Here is a 17579-nt window from a genome sequence, read left to right as displayed (position 1 = left end):
GTGGAGGTCCTGGGCTGGTGTGGTTACACGTGGTCTGCGGTTATGAGGCCAGTTGGATGTACTGCCAAATTCTCTGAAACGCCTTTGGAGATGGCTTATAGAGAAATTAACATTCAATTCACGGACCATAGCTCTGGTGGACATTCCTGCGGTCAGCATGTCAATTGCACACTCCCTCAAAACTTTCAACATCTGTGGCATTGTGCTGTGTGATAAAACTGCACATTTTAGATTGTCCTTTTATTGTGGCCAGCCTAAGGCACACCTGTGCAATAATCATGATGTCTTATCAGCATCCTGATATGCCACACCTGTGAGGTGGATGGATTATCTCGGCAAAGGAGTACTCACTAACACAGATTTAGACAGATTTGTGAACAAGATTTGAGAGAAATAGGCCTTTTGTGTACATAGAAAAAGTCTTAGATCTTTGAGTTCAGCTCATGAAATATGGGGGCAAAAACAAAAGTGTTGCATTTATAATTTTGTTCATTGTATTTATCAATATCATTGTACACATTTAAAACAGAGCTATTTATCATTGTACATATATTTAAATCAGAGCTATTTATCTTTGTAAAACAGAGCGATTTATCATTGTACATATATATATATAAAACAGAGATCAGCGTACATATATAAAACAGAGCTATATTTCACTGGTCTGTACATGTATTAACTGCAGATGTTTAAGAATGTTTAAACTAATCATGTTAAAATGCATATACTTGACAAAAACAATAGAATAGTAGAATAATAAAAAGAAAGTAGAATAATAGTCAGTCAACTTTGCATTTGTAGGGTTGAATGCAAAGTAAATTCTGTACAAGTCCCACATCTTTTAAGTAAACACAAGTTGTTCTAATCTCATTGCACTTCATTAATTTAACATCAGTTGAAATATAATTTTCCCTAACTATCCAAGAGAAAGCCTGTTTGTCTATCTTAAATCATGTTAAACTTGGCTGTAATAACTGGATCAATAAAGGCGTAGCCTCTATCAAAACCCACATCAACAAATGATCTCACAGTGCCATTGTGCCTTGTTCTGTTACAACTGCATGGTTAATTCTTCAGGATAGTTGTCAGCTTGTCTTTGAATGAATCCTGTTTCCATTAATTATAGCTATTAAATAAAACGCACATCACTGAACAGAAATGCCTCCCTTTAGGTGTTGGCCCTTCTTATTGTAAGTGAGCCCAGTAAGATTATGTTTGTCTTTTTTACACAGTTTGTGGCAAGTCTGTACCAATGTAACATACGGTCAACAAAATTCTTGCTTTTTTTTTTTTTTACAATGTTGTGGTAAACAGCACATAAAAGTTGTGGAATACTTTGAAAAAGAGCAAAGCTATCGGCTGTTCTGGAACTGCCTGGGTGCCATGGAGGAGCTTTTGCAAGTTACCATTGTGGCTTTCAAAAACAAATGCACTTTGTCACTATAGTGGACCCCAGTTTCATACTGACTGTGCTGCATGCTGTGATTTCGAGATGACAACACGTGACGCTCTACTTGGTGCTGTTCACACCATTGGACTTGTATTGGACTTGAACTATCAGTGCCTAATGAATCTGAGGTGGTCAGGTGGTAGTAGTACAAGTTGTAGCTCTCAGAAAACTCCCAGTTCACAGTTCTACGAGGATGGAAATGCTTTTTACAAGTTGTTATCTCATAATCACAGTAATTACGACATGGCGTTAAAGCACCTACAGTTCCATATTTTAAATGCTCCATAGAAAATATAAACATCTGTTATTTCTCATATACTTACAGGTTGTGAATCAGTAGAGTCAGCTGGTCCAAAAAAATAATAAAAAAAAATTGGGTACTGTGCTGAGCCATCTTTTTAAAAGCAAGTGTTTTGTGAATCCCATCTTGAAGATTAGAGAAGCGGGCGGATACGGGACTGAAAAATCCATCCCGCGCAGGTCTCTAGTTCAGAGTCGACTCTTTCTTTTGGGAGACAATAACCTTATTTATAGTCCAGATCGTTTACTTTCACATACAGCTACATTACACACTGCACGAAAGGCAGTATTCGAAATGGCATAATAGGGGTTCTATAAAAAAGCTAATAATTAAAACATATATATAAAAAATAATAAATCATTTTAAAATAACAATAAATCATTTTAAAATAACATCAGTCAAAATAAAACACTAAAAATTAAATATTTTATTTGTTTACCTGCATCTCATGTGACGATGTGAGTATTTTAAAATGTAATTTTGTACTATTTTAATTTGTACTATTTTAAAATGTAATCATTTAAGAGATTCACTCACAACATTGTCACCATGCTGGCTCAATAACAATTTCAACTGAAGAAATATTCACTAAAAATCCCATTGCTGTTGGACTAAACATTGGCTGCATCCACATCAAGACACAAATCCAGTGTTTCTGTAACATCTTATCTTTTTTGAAGTGCCTTTATCTCATTGCAGCATATACAGTATATCCTTCACTGTCTATGATATCCCACAATCCTGGGCATGCACAGGGCAGTTGGTTGTAAAAATACAAATGGTGACTGATGGGAATGATTAAAGGGATTAAATGACTCAGTTTCTCCCAATAACTAAGCACTGTAGCTATTAAATATTTGCTTGGTTATGACTAAAGCTCACCTACATTCTGGTAGGTTGTCATGATACCAGGAGTTCTCAAATACACATCCTGTGAAGTCATAGACTGACTATACAGTGAGGCAGGAAAGATATAGAATGTCTTTCACTACGTTCTATTTCCCATAGTTTGTTTTGATGTCTTGTAGGGAGAATTTCACCCTGTTGTGTTTGCGTATGACAAAGCCTTTCCAGTCTGCTGTGATTCAGATGATCCGGTGTTTATAATGAAAACCAAATGAATTTGGTTTTCTTTATATAAGAAATGTTGAAACATGTTGTGTTGGTGCAGTTCTAACAAAGAACATTGTTATGAGATCTATAAACATGTAAAAACAAATAAAAAGTGAGCAGTGAGGGCTGTATGACATATGTGTGAGTCAGATGAGTGAGTAAAAACTCAGAAAGAAACAGCTTTAAGACTGTCAGGAATGGGAAACAACTTTATATTTTTCCTGGATACAGCCCCACCCTTTACGCTTTTCATAAGTTTATTTGAGGTCTTTTCTGCAAAGCAACACAACAGATAGCAAACAAGTGTTTATGCTCCAAAACAGAACAAATCTGAAACAATAACAGGGTTTCATGAACTGTGTGAGTTATAAGTTAAAGCTGACACAAAATACAACAGGGAACAGAAACTGTGCCAAAAATAAAAACTAAAAGATTTATGGAAAATGCACAGAGACTTTTGATAAACACAGATTTATAAAGCACACATACTCCTTCAAATAAACATAAGGACACCTCTTTATAGATTTCCACAAATTAAACTGCAATTAAGACAAAATAGAATAGTTGTCAATCTAAGTGTCTACACAAGCATATTGAATAAGAGCATTTTATTTTATTTCATAGAAGTATTCTATTATTTTTTAGAACCTTGAGCATAAATAGTCAAATCTGCAAGTTTGATAATTATTTTAATAAACAGAGAAAATCCAAAAACACATCTTAAGATGGTCTGTTTGAAGGGAATGGTGATTTCAAGAACACAATCCATCATGAAGCAACAGGTTCTTTTCAAATCCATGTGAAATGAATGAAAGATGAGTATTATAAGTGCCAAGACAAGCTTTAATGGGAGGGGAGTACATACAAAAAAAAGCTGACACAAAATAGATAATCATACTTAAATTAATGCAATAATGTAATAGGCTATAAGTAGCAAAAGTCATTAAGCATTCACGTCTCTGTACCGCCTGAGAAATCAAAAGGGAGGAAAAAAGGGGACTCTAATGTGTAAATGAAGCTTTAAAATCCACAGTTGCTAACTGATGTTGTCAGTTTTTAGAAAAATAGCAGTTCCTTTTTCAACGATGCTTTGAGATCTGCAAATATCATTGTATCAAAACTGATCATCTCTATAAATCACGATGTTGATCAGAGCTAAAGCTCCTCTATACCAGCTAGGATCATTGAAAACATTAAAATACATCCTCAGACAAAACCAAGTTTAGGAATACTGAATAGGATTTGTAGTAATATTTTGCTTTTGGCCTACAGAATAGAATTTGCACAAAATACTGCATACTTCTGTTAATATTATTTTCTGTTCTTATGAGATTTACAAAAATATATTTAACTTCTTATTTAGATCTAGAATGCTTACACTATATTAACTGTGGGTGCGTTTGTGTATTGTGTGCGATGTCATTTCATTCCTGCATCTGCAAATGAAATGTGTCTGTGTGTGTGTGTTCAATGGGAAGTCAGTGTCAGTATATCTGTGTCAGAGCCAAACAGCTCTTTGTATAGCGGAGGGAAGAGGGAATGCACCGTGAGAGGGTAAAGCTGCCGGAACCATCGCAGTTTCTCAATATGCAGCGCACACAGAGACTTCAGCACTGGGACTCTTTGATACAGCTGGAAACACACAAAAACACAACATTAACAGTAAAAATAAATTCCAGCCAATACACCTCATTACTTTATGTATTGAAAGCATTTATTATTCCTTTTTCTCCATCTCTTTAACCTTATGCAGTAGACTCTCCTGATTGTCTCTGTGCAGAATGTGACGAAGGGCAAGCTCCACATCTCTCCTTACTCTCTGCACTCGCTCTCTGTCTTCCAGACACGGTCGATCTACTCAAAATGTTGAGAAAGATTCAGAGATTAAGCCCGTTCTACCTTGAAGTCAGGGTTTCTGTAGTAATGTGGTTTTGCTGTACTCGCCTGCATTGAGGAGGACCAGCGCAGTGAACACTGCTATCTGCTGTTCAGTCAGTCTCAGCACACACAGATTGTGAGCAAAGTCGAATACAGCAGCTAGTAGATCACCGCATGCTGAAGAACAAACCCAAACATACAAAAACAGTTTGAACTACATTGCCATTAGGGTAAAATGACTGATAATAAGTTAATTAAAAAAAGTGAATAAGTCACAATGTCAGCGAGTAATTATTCCTTGTAAAAAAGAAGTGTAATTGTATAGAATGTGCACTTATGCACAGATAAAATTAATGGAATAAAAGGCCACTTAAGTGTACTTAAAGAATGTACACTTTCTTAAGACACTTTACTACACTTTTAAAAAGTGCACTTTGTAATAACGTCAAATTAAATGTTTTGCTTTCAAAATTTTTAATTATCTTTTGCTGTTCACTTATTTTACCTCTTACACTGGAAGTCTATACCAAAATACAACTTTAACTCACCGAGGGATTTGAAAAGTTCTGTTCCTGCAAATTTGCCGTCAAAGAATACTGTGTTGTTTTCTGTGTTAAACATCCGACTCATCCGAACCAGAACCACTTCCATGGACCCTAATAAGACAGAAAGGCACGCACAGAAAAAGGCAGAGAGGAGAGAGCAACATACACAGAATTATAGAAAGAGAAATGAGAATGGAAGAGGAGAAGACAAAGCCAGAAAAGGTTTTTGAGAGATAGAAACAGGACAGAGGGAGAGATGAGAATGGAGCTATAAACCTTGTAAAGCTTACCAGCTGTAACTGATTAACTAGTGTTGTATGGACAGCAATATCTCACCACTCTTGAGGAGAGCAATTTGATCATTCTGACAAAGCTGACGGAATCCTGGGATACGTTTAGCAAATTCCACCACGTACTGAACAGCATCGGTCAACCGCACCGCACAGTGCTGCCACATCTCATCCACCGACTACAGACAGAGGAAGAGAGAGATCAAGAAAGTGAGAAGGGAGAGGAACCTGAGACCCACTGAGTGCAGAGAATCGTTCTACTATATATTCCGATAACCATACACTACAAGTCAACAAGTGCAAACATGTGAGGCATGTGATTCTCTAAATAAAACAACAAACACATAATAAAATAGCAGGAATTTATGAGAGATCATACAGATGTGGATACGTTTTCATCAGTTCTGCAATTCAGCACTCCATGTGTTTACTCATATCTGATGGCAGTTCAAAGGTTTTTTACATTCAAAACACTTCGTTTGTCAAGATTTGTTTTCGAAAAGACATTGCACTTGAAAGAATAAAATCCTCATAATAGACCAATGGCAGTTCAAATCTGTTTAACAGTCAGATTTGCGGTTACGACTTGTTTCGATCAACCAAAAAGAACTTTAAACGCTATGTTTGACCAGATTTTGTTCGAAATTACATCACAATTGAAAAAATAAATAAAAAATAGAATCGAATTGTTATGGACCAATGACCGTTCGAAGGTGTTTAAAAGTCAGCTTTAAGTTTTAAAGAAAGTTTGCACTGGCGAGCTGTTTTGATTCACCAAAATAAACTTTTTGGTGAATCAAAACAACATTTTGTTTGATTTAGTTTGAAATGACATCACACTTATTAATTCTTCGATTTAGCTTGTTCCTATGCGACAAAATACTATATAACTCATTAAAATCAATGATGCTGTCTACACTGGATGCAGCGCGGTGTGACACAACAAATCCCTGACAGAAAACTGCTGCTGCGTACTATTTATGACATATTGACACAAATTTCAAATGATTTTCAACGGTCGCTCTGTCGCGTCCTGTGTAGACAGACTTTAGCTGTTGCGTAGCGACGCGTTTAGACACGGTGTAAATCACAAAGAGGAATGTGTGACTAATGCCACTGTTTCACATGATCATCAGTTACAGCTGTGCTAGTTACATAATAGTAGAGGAGATGTACTTTGCTCTGGTAAGCGTGGATCTCCTCCCTGCTGAAAACCTTCCATCTGAGAGCCTGCAGCTGTTCCGGCCGATACTGAGTCGTCTCTCTGTGAGAACGTATGATACTTGCAGAGATGTCCTCTGTCAAAACACACACACACACACACACACACACACACAGACACACAAGCAAAGGGAGACATGTTAATCCAAAAGCAAAACCACATTACTACAACACTACAAGGTGTGATCACATTAATCCACTTTATAACACCACATAGTACACATGAATCTTTAAACTGCTTGTGGTTCTCACCTATGTGCAGAGATGTCGGGTAAGAAAAGAACGAGCTCTCAGGGTCAAAAGGACGAAACCCTATTTCACTGCCGCTCATGTTCAGAATAGCCTCTGGTGTAGACCTTGTGGAGTCAAATCCTGAAAGAGAGAAAGAGAAAACTATATAAACCACAATATCGATTTATCTACATGATGAAAAGTTCTTCCTTCAGTGTTGAATTTCTCACCTCGCCCAGCTGACAAGCTGTTGCTCTCACCTCTTCTGTGGGAGCCCCTGTAGGCCAGACTCTGAGCCTGGGCCTCGCCTATGCGACACTCCAGGTATGGATGCACCTCTGGAGGGCACCCTTGCAGTTCAGGCTCTACAGAATAAGGGTAAGCTGGAGGTAGAGGTGGGATGAGATGTGGTGACTGTTCTCTGGGCTCTTTGCCAGTGCGGTAGGCTGGGAGAGGCTGGGGCTCTTGGACTGAGTTGGCCTGAAGACGCTGCTGCTGCCGATGTCTCTCGACTTCTGCAAATAGCGAGTCTCTCTGACGTTTAGACATACGACCAAACTTCACCGCTGAGGGAGATAAGAAAACATTACTACAGATATGAGGCTGCATAAAATTTTGATTGAATTAAAAACTACTTTAATGCACAAACTGAGCATCACAACTGTGCTTTCCAAAAAAAAAAAAAAATCCTTCTTACCGTCACGGCTCATTCCTTGAGCGACACATTTTTTGAGGCGGCAGCTCTGGCAGCGGTTACGGCTGGCGCGGTCAATGGGGCAGTTGCTCTGTCTGGAGCACGAGTACTGCACGCTGGAGGACTGACTTCTGCGGAAGAAGCCCTTGGGAAAGAGAGAGAGGCAGATGGGGTTTAGAACAATTATGTGTGATGTGCTAAGGAAGCAGGGTTATCCTGTTTGTGAATCCCTTACATCGAGCCTAAATTATGACTATTTGACATTAGTAAAGTATTTTGTTCTTTTTCTTACCTTGCAGCCCTCACAAGTGATAACTCCATAATGAACCCCTGATGACTTGTCTCCACAGATCTTACATGGGATCACCTCAATCTGAGCTATAGACACAAACAGAACAATAACAACACAAACATTAAAGCCTTGATCATGTGTTTTCCCACAAATGTGTTGAGATTTCACAGTTGTTTGGATTAATACCCAATGTTATTAATCAGATTAAAATTCTAGCCAGCAGAGGGCAGTACAATTATCGTTTATAGTATATACATTTGAGTTTTTTTAGGTAGTTTTATTAAAAATAATAGTAATAATAATAATTATATATATATATATATATATATATATATATATATATATATATATATATATATATATATATATATATATATATTGATGAATACTTTTATTTGGCAAAGTGACAGTAAAGACATCTATAATGTTACAAAAGATTTCTATTTCAAATAAATGCTATATTGAATTTCTATTAATCTATTTAAGAATACTGAAAAAAAAACTGCAGCACAAATGTTTTTCCATACTGATAATGAGAAAAATTGTTTCTTGAGAACCAATCAGCATATTACAATGATTTCCGAAGGATCATGTGACAATGTAGACTGGAGTAATGGCTGCTTTAAAACTATATTAAAATAAAAGAGTTGTAATTGTAATCATATTTTACAATATAACTATTTTTACTGTATTTTGATCAAATAAATGGTCAAAATATTTGATCAAATAAACATGGGTGACCTACAAAAGCACTAATCAATAATTATATGCAATTAAACCACAGGCATACCAAGTTAAGTTTAAGACATGTGTCAATGCTTTCAGATGTTAAGATGGTCAGAGATAAATAGTACATTTTCCAAACAGGTATTTTGTGATGAAAGAGTAGACTAATTAATATGAACAAATGAAACACTAAATGACTGGTTCTTTTTGTAGTAGATGTCCTTATGTGTATTTGCTGTTAAATACAAACTCAAAGTATACAAGTGTACAAGCTCAAATACACAGAAGTATATATACACAAACCTGCTGAAACACAAACACACACTGGTTTTGTAACAGACTAAAGATAATCCCTGAAAGCCACATTAAGAAATCCTAATCTAATGAACAGAGGGAGCACGAGGGGGAGAAGGGAAGGGGGAGGATGACTGAAAGGAAAGAGAGAGGTATGAATGAAGTGTAGCTCTACTGTTCTCTGCTATGAACACAAACACACATGCACATATACGCATATCTTTTGTCATGTTGGGAACTTTCCATTGGTGACTATAGCTTGTATACTAGGCTAATAATATTTTCTTTTCTCTTGACTGTAATGAAAACCTTATTTACTTTATGTGTTTATTGTTCATTTGTTTTTGTTTTTGGCCGGTCCTTGAAATGTAGTTTTTCAGGTTTCATAGTGAGGACATTTGGTCTGCAAATGTAGCAGAAACCTGACACACAGACACACAAGCATGCACAGCTGCAGACCTACATCAAAAGTGAGATAATAGTGTATTTAACAATAGTATCAGAAACACAAAATGCAAAGGCACAGGTCTTAAAACCCATTAGTGTTTAAACTGCAATGTAACAGAAGCAGTGGCAGATATTGTCTTCCGTATTATGGTTTACATCCAAGTGAAACAGATTATCAAAAATAAAACCCTGTAGAACGGGGACTTCCATACACAGGTTGTTGATTGGATGAAAGCAGATCTGAATGCGAGTTTGTGATCGGTAAGCTAAAAAAAAACATATGCAGTGATGAATCATTCGTAATAAGTTCAACAATATGCATTTTGAAAATAGAATGAATTTTCATTTCATGCTGACTTATATATTCTGGAGTCTTGTCGCTTAAAATTGTGAGAGGTTTTGTTGCTAAGCTAAAACTCAAAATGTATGTGTCCTGTACATTTGTGTGTGTGTGTGTGTGTGTGTGTGTGTGTGTGTGTTTGTTTGTTTTAGTCAAAATGACAGTAAATCTAACCAACTTATTTCTTGGAATCCAGCAATGTGTGTGTGGCTTTGTGACGTGGTCACATCGTCCAGTACCGTGGAACATAGTCCCCTCCCTCAAACATGCACACACACACACACACACACACACACACACACACACACACACACACACACACACACACACACACACACACACTCAACCACTCTCACACACACACACACACACACACACACACACACACACACACACACACACACACACACTTATATATACAGGTGGGAGGAAGTACATATACAGTACAAAAGGAAGTGAATGAGAAAATGCTACAAGGTTAAAGTTCATAAGTTTAAAGATACATTCCACTGAGGCTTATTACCAAAAAAAAAAAAAAAGTTCTAATTGAGAGCTGAATTAATGGGATTACATTTGAAATTGTTAACCAAGGGTCAGATTTAATCCTAGCTTAATATAATGCTGTGAGTGAGGACTTATATTTTGCTCAACATCTTAACTGACATTTGTTGAAAACATGTCATTGTAGCAAAAACACACTTAGTTCCATTAATATCTTGAATATACTGTATGAAAGGAACGAAACATTGCAGGTTAGATTTGCTGTTTCTTTGGCTGATCAGTGGTGCTCTGCCGTTCATGTGCACATTCTTTGTGTCAGCAACAATTCTGTCTTATGGGAATTCAGAGTGGTTTAGCTGAGCATTTTCGTGCATTGTGCGGGTTGCATATAATGTAAATGTGAACTCAAAGAATTTTCCAAATACAGTAAAAATGAAGGTTCCATTCTATTGTGATGCAATAGAAGAAATATTTTATATTCCCCAAGAACCTTTAAGTGAACGGTTCTTAAAAGAACCATTTTTATAGTGTGAATATCAACTTAATAATCAGAAGAACCTTCTTCTACTATGAAGAGGCTTTTGTGCAATAGAAAGTTTCCACAGAAATCAAAGGCTCTTCATGGGACCATAGATCTAAATGTAAGAAAATCTAAATATGTATTCTTTTAATTAATAAATTAAACCATATTTAATTATTAATTTTAATTATTTTAGTTACTTATTAAAATCTAGGGAGAGCCATAATATCTGTAAATTAAAAGAACTTGCATAAATTAAAAGGATAGATCTCTTAAAAGGATAGTTCACCCAAAAATGAATTTTCTGTAATCGTTTTTTGAAATTCTGGTTTTTCATTTACTTAATGTGTTTTTTTATTCTGTTGAAAGTTAGTTTATATATGGTCCCTAACAACTTCCATAATGTGAAAAAAAAAATACTATGGAAGTCAATGGCTGCCGTCAATGGTTTGATTCTTCAAAATATCTTATTTCGTGTTCAACAGAAGCAGCAAACTCATGCAGGTTTGGAAGTGGAAAGTGAGTAAATGATGGCAGAATTTTCATTTTTGGGCGAACTATTCCTTTAAGGTGGTCTTTGTGAATGAATGAAAGAATGAATGAATGAATTATAGAATGAATGATCATAAAAATTTTATTCATTAATATTTTGAATTTTGTTTCATGTAAAATTGGCTGGTCAGCAAAAATAAAATAGATGTTAAATTATTATTTAAAATCAATTAAAGATTAAAATAAAATAAATCTTCCTCACCTCCCATTTTTCAGTTTTGCAGCACTGTTGGTACGTTTCCCTGCATTACTAATTCACACCAGTACCTCGGCTGGTGCCCTTCAAAATAACATGTGAAATGCTGCTTAACCCAGGGTTAAAAAGGGCTTAACCTGGTGTTAAAGAAGACATTTACTAATTGAGTATAGTGTGAACTGTCTATAACAATAATGGATTATGCAATTATGCTGAAACTGATCATATATAAATTCATAAAAGGTGATCTGAGTTCAAGTGGAATCTGAATGTGTCATGTCAGCCTGACCTTTTCATGTCAGAAATTAAAGCTTCTTTTGATGAGTTTTCCCACCTGGTCCATCAAAGCCCTTACAGTGGGTGAATCAAAGAAGGGCATTTTTCTCACAAAAACAGCAAAATCAAATAACACGTCACAAGAAACCAGGGAGATTCACCGTGACTGGCTCAGACTGGGGGAATATTGAGTGTGAGGAGGTGGACGTGAAGGTGTAAACCTCAGAGTCTTTTTAAGTGGTTTACTGGCTTCTCTTTCACTCTGACTTTCCCTCTTTCATGCATTATCTCGCTCTTTCTTTCCCTCTCTCTGTCTCGCTCACAAAGGATATGACTGCCAGTAATATGCTCTTTCATCTGTGTTTTTACTGCCAGGAATGTCCATCCCCCTCTTCACCCCGCCCCTCTCTTTCTCATCCTCTCCTCTCCCAATCCCACCGTCTCCCAAAGGAAGTTTGGTGGAAATATTAATCTGATTAATCGGCACTCATTAAAAAAAAAACTACATCACAAGAAATCAAAACATCTCATATTTCTTGTCTGAAATTGAATGCAACATTTGTCATTTGGCAATATCAGACCCAAAGTCAGACCCAAACTGAGAAAAATATAGAAATAAATAAATTAATTAATTAAAATTAAATAAATTGGTGTGGTTGCTGATATTATATGGTGAAAAAGTTAGATTTCTTTCAAGTGGCTTGTTAATCAATAGGATCTTTATCACTGTATAACAGGCTACTTGCATAAAATGCATGTAAATTTCATATGTCACTTTATAATATAGGCTATATTAGTACGATGATATTGAAATGCTTAGTTTTATGATCCAAAATGTGTAGCATTTATTGTGGGGCCCAAAACATTTAATGCAATACAATACAATACAACGGTCACTGAGATATGTGCAAATAAATGTTTCTCAAAAGCCTGAAATTTATGTATGAATAATCAAATAAACCTAAGTTGCTTCAGAAAAAAAAAAAAAAAAAAAGTGTCACAAGCTGAACATGGACATTTTTATGATTATACTAAAAGGCCTTTGACTATATGATCTATTAACCATGCAGAAGAAGGCACATACTAAATTGTGTATGTTTTGATGGCATTGATAATTTAGAGGAGGAATTATTGCATACAATAATTCAAGTGTGCATGTTTCTGTGTCAGTGTGTGTTTATGTCACTGTGTCAAGGTGTCTTAATTTAGGGCACAAAAGGAAACTCCTTGCAACCGTTTTTGCAAGAGTGTGTGTCTCATGTCAGAGTGTTTGTGTCTTGAGAGAAGGTGTGAATGTGGGTTGACGTCCTATCTACGGCATGTGACATTACTGCCATGTTTGTTTGTGGGCGCTCAAATGTCTAGCCAGAATTTTGAGTCAATCAATAACTTAAATGCCATATGATTAATAACTCTGCAGCCAGTTAAATGACAGCATCACAATGCTGCTTGGCAGATGGCCCCAAAGAAATGTGCATACATAGTCCTTTCACTACTGCTTAACCTGAGATGAAAGGCAATATTTGATTTACATTCCAACAGTCCATTACAGTCATTTATGAGCCCCAAAAACAGTTAAAATGTCAAACTTTTTTTTTTTCATTTTTGTTATTTTAGTACATCAACTTAGAATCAACTTAAACTAAATGAAAATGTTTTCATTATATATATATATAATTAAAATTTATTTTATTTAGAAATGAACTATTTTTTAGTTAACTGTAATTACCCTGCTTATGATTTAGCAAATTTTTTTTATTTCATTAGACCATACAGCTACTTTTGAACAGCCGTTGATGGAAATTAGCGAAAAAACTACATTTCCTGTAACTGCGTACTGAAACGAGAGCCAATAACAATAGACGTTTATCTCCTGCCACATTTTCAACGTTTTTTGCTGTTGTTGTGCGCTCTAAGAAAAGTCTGTAAAATGGGGCACAATGTACTGAGCTAATTTGAAGGAACTGATTTTTTGTTTTACCCATATTTTGAATTATGCATTGCATTGTTATATTTTAGGGTTAAAGGAAATGTACATATTGTCCTGGTAGAAGATTGTTCGTACCTTTTTTGTTTTGTTTTTTTCTTTTTGTTAGAGTGTACTATCTAACAGGCGCACTCACATGCTACTCAACACTTTTAACATCTCCATGAGGGATTCCTTCACTAAGGTGGCCTCTCTCACACACAAGCATAATCTAAAAAACAATTCCTGGGTGCCTTGCTTGTGTTTTCTGTCTGCTTGTGTTTAAATTACACTGATACCAACATGTTCCCTTGCACACATAAACTCCAAATAAAGAGAAATATCTGCACAGAGACAAAAAGCTTCTCATTCTCATGATATCTCTGAAACCACATGCTGATAAAGAGAACATTTCTCTTCTTCTCTTCTCTGCTATCTGTTCACCTAAACCACATGCTGATACTGACTAAAAAAGCCTTCTTGTTTCTCATCTCCTCTGCTCAAATTGATGAAAAATATACCAGAAAGGAAAAAGAAAAAAGAGAAGAATAGCCGAAATTTCTGTGAGTTCTGCAGAAAAATCTGACTCCCAAACTAATGAGTTCGAATATTAGGCCTCTAAAAATACTGATAGTTTTTTTTACATTAGATTAATAACAATTATCACATATGCTAGAGTTACCACAAATTACAAATTATTAGCAGTCATTAATCCCCGAGGTACTTACCACAGCTGAAGATCAACATAAGGCATTGACGTATCCATATAAATATTGCTTAAAAATTAAGCCAAATGTTTGCAACGGAGAAAAACTGAATTAAACAATTTTCAAAGTTTAAAACTGAACAAAATAAAGTTACTTGTTGAATTGTACTTAAATTTTGCACTATAACTGTGAGAGACTTCTATATGTATATCTCTCAGATCATACAGGTTTCCAGAAATGAAGATAGTATCTCACCTATATATATATATATATATGGCTGCTTGACTGTAAGTAAGATGTAAGCTGAGATATGTCGTAAATGATTATCTCTGATGTACCACTGATAGAGAAAAATTACATAAAACTATACCACAACTTCAGTATTTAGGTCTGAAAATGCCACTGCAGATGGTGCAAGTCCTCCTACTTTTTAGGATTTTTTTTTTTTTTTTTTACTTTTTAAAACTTTTGTAGTGTGTGAGGATATACAGAATACTTGAAAAATAGTATTACAATTTTAAAAAAAGTTCCATATACATAATATCTCAAATAATACAAAAAATCATCTACACAAACATACATCATTTTTACTCTTTGTTAATATTATTTTGTTTAAAAATTTGATCAGTTTCTCTTTATTACTGGAATTTTTTTTTCTACATTTTAACATACAGGTTTCAGAATTTCTGTGAGACACTAAACTATATATATAAAAGGAGTTGCAAATGTACAGTTCATACAAAATAATAGTACTGTTTATACTCTATGATATTAAGTTATTTGATTTGATATGTTATAACATATGCATGTTATTTTACTGTTTTAGCTAAATGCAATACCTGTTCTCGGGACAACAAAGGTCTAATGAAATGTTTAATGTGGAGAAAGAAAGCAAAAAAATGTAGAATCTCCAAAAGCTCATCTTAAAGATAGTCTGTGGATTTAAGTCCATATGTATCTTCTCTTGAAACAGCATTCTGCACTGTAAACTAGTGAAAAACCTCAAGGTTCCACTAACGGAAATCCTCGAGTTGAACACAAGAGTGCTTGTGACAGGACAAAAAAAAAGTCACCAAGAGAAAGAATGAAAGAGAGAAGAAGAGAGAACCTGGAAACATCAAGAGCTTATAGCCTTCAAAGAAAAACGATATACAGACACTCAAGAGACAAACTGTTTTTTAATATCTAATTGTATAACATATCTAATGCTAATACTTGTTAATAGAGTGCTAGAACACTATTGTTTCACTATAACAGCTCAATGTTTAAAATAAAAAATTACATGCTTTAATTATACTGATTGTGAAAAAAAAAAAAAAAAAAAAATTGAATGTGTATTAACATATGATTAATGTAAGCTGTTTCTGAAATAAATATAATTTTTTCTAAAATAAAATATGAATTAGTAATTAAAGGATAACCTCTATAAAACAAATTCACAAAGGAGCACACCCACAAAAACATATTTTGTCACAGGAAAGTGCCAGAAGATAAGATGAAATAAGCTGAGTTTGATAAGACATTTGTGCTTAACATGCGGTTTCAGACACACACACACACACACACACACACACACAAACATATATACACATTTACATATTTTTTTCATTGTCTAAATGAATAATAGATATGGTCTTAGGTCTTGAAGGCACTGAATTATTTTTTAAATCAGTCTGAATGGAAAAGCTTTGTAAATTCAGGGGGAAAGAATATATTTTGGATTTTCAAGGCTTTAGTCACTGAATGTATAAGTCATGATTTCAGAGTCTTTGAAGATTTTAAGACAGTTAAGAACAAGAGTGAAAAAGGAGTGAAACGCCCACACAAAAAAAGCGGTAAATTTATACATACATCAGTGTGCTGAGAACATTTATGAGTTTCAACTTTCCTTTTGTAACATTCAGTTTCATAAGCGTTCAGTCTATATGAAAACAGATCTGGTCTGATTTTTTTGATTGCACTGTTTTACTTGGTAACAATGGAGAAAAACAAGCCAAAATGTAGGTGATGGAAAAATAGCATTCAAACAAAAGCTCTGCACGCACACCTGTGCACATACACCCATATGTGTGTGTCGACATACAGACTCACACACAGGGACTGAACGCCGGGTGACCACAGCGCAGAACAGTCTTGCAGCTGGCGAAGCGTTCATTGGCAGTAAATTCAGAAAAGTACGCGTGTGTGCAGTTAGAATCTAGTGCAACGTTGCAAAATGCCTCACTCTGCATGTTTTCTTAATGTGCGTATAAAACCAAAAAGTGTATTCAATAAAATCCAACAATTTTCTTTCCAGTTGCGTTCATCGGATAAAGATCAAAACAGCTATCCCGGAAGGTCTTTCTGCTCGTACCTTCCTCTTGCCTCAGTCTGACTGACTAAAGCAGTGCTTCTCTCTGTCTAATACGGAATAAAAACAGGACCTTTTAGGCTTTTTATACAGCAGAAGAAGAGTAAACTGTCCTCATGAGGTTCAGTTTTTTTCTGATTCTGTTAAATCTTAAATATCTTAAATAATAGTAATAACATTTAAGTAAACGTATCCTTCAAAAAAATTTAACATTAGCTTTAATAAAATATAAATAAAGTGAAACAAATAAATAAATAAAAAATATCACTAAGGACTGTCTTTAAGGGCATTATTTAATACACAAAAATTTGGCGTAACTACAGCAAAACAAATGCGTTAGCAGTCTGGACATGAATACTTTTCATAATTTTTATTTTCCATGCTTTAAAAAATAAAAGTTATTAAAATATAAAGTAGCATATAGAGGTGTGGAAATGATGCAGTGACTAAAATATAAAATAAAATAAAATAAAAACTATCTTTTAGAAACTCGTCTACTTTACCACTTGGCACACGCTGTTCATTCTCTCAACCAACTTCATGAGGTGCATCCTGTGATGTTTTTCCAACAGTATTTGTTTATTAAATGTAAAAATTCATCTAGCAAAGAAATGGATAAGTAATGTAGACACAATTTATATCTATCCAGCATTTAAGCTTTTTTTAAGATCATGAGAAACAAATTAATT

The 17579-nt window shown here is 35.0% G+C and overlaps 1 protein-coding gene across 6 annotated transcripts in view; it reads right to left on the bottom strand.

Annotated features, from left to right (window-relative positions):
* Positions 1-3103: 3103 nt before the first annotated feature.
* LOC109058027 (nuclear receptor ROR-alpha B-like) overlaps positions 3104-17579 on the bottom strand; it is a 37938-nt gene continuing 23462 nt past the window's right edge. For all 6 annotated transcript variants that reach the window (XM_042772270.1, XM_042772274.1, XM_042772271.1 and 3 more), the window contains 10 exons: positions 8016-8101; positions 7727-7868; positions 7260-7595; positions 7051-7170; positions 6754-6875; positions 5624-5756; positions 5291-5398; positions 4809-4919; positions 4609-4718; positions 3104-4496 (listed from right to left, as the gene is read on the bottom strand). In XM_042772270.1, the coding sequence (XP_042628204.1) occupies positions 4332-4496; positions 4609-4718; positions 4809-4919; positions 5291-5398; positions 5624-5756; positions 6754-6875; positions 7051-7170; positions 7260-7595; positions 7727-7868; positions 8016-8101 (1433 nt within the window). In that variant the 3' untranslated portion in view covers positions 3104-4331. The remainder of the gene's footprint in view (positions 4497-4608; positions 4719-4808; positions 4920-5290; positions 5399-5623; positions 5757-6753; positions 6876-7050; positions 7171-7259; positions 7596-7726; positions 7869-8015; positions 8102-17579) is intronic.

Source organism: Cyprinus carpio, chromosome A16, assembly GCF_018340385.1.
Source record: "Cyprinus carpio isolate SPL01 chromosome A16, ASM1834038v1, whole genome shotgun sequence".
NCBI classification, from domain to species: domain Eukaryota; kingdom Metazoa; phylum Chordata; class Actinopteri; order Cypriniformes; family Cyprinidae; genus Cyprinus; species Cyprinus carpio.
Note: the sequence above shows the minus strand (reverse complement) of the source record. Positions and strands in the feature narration are given on the sequence as shown.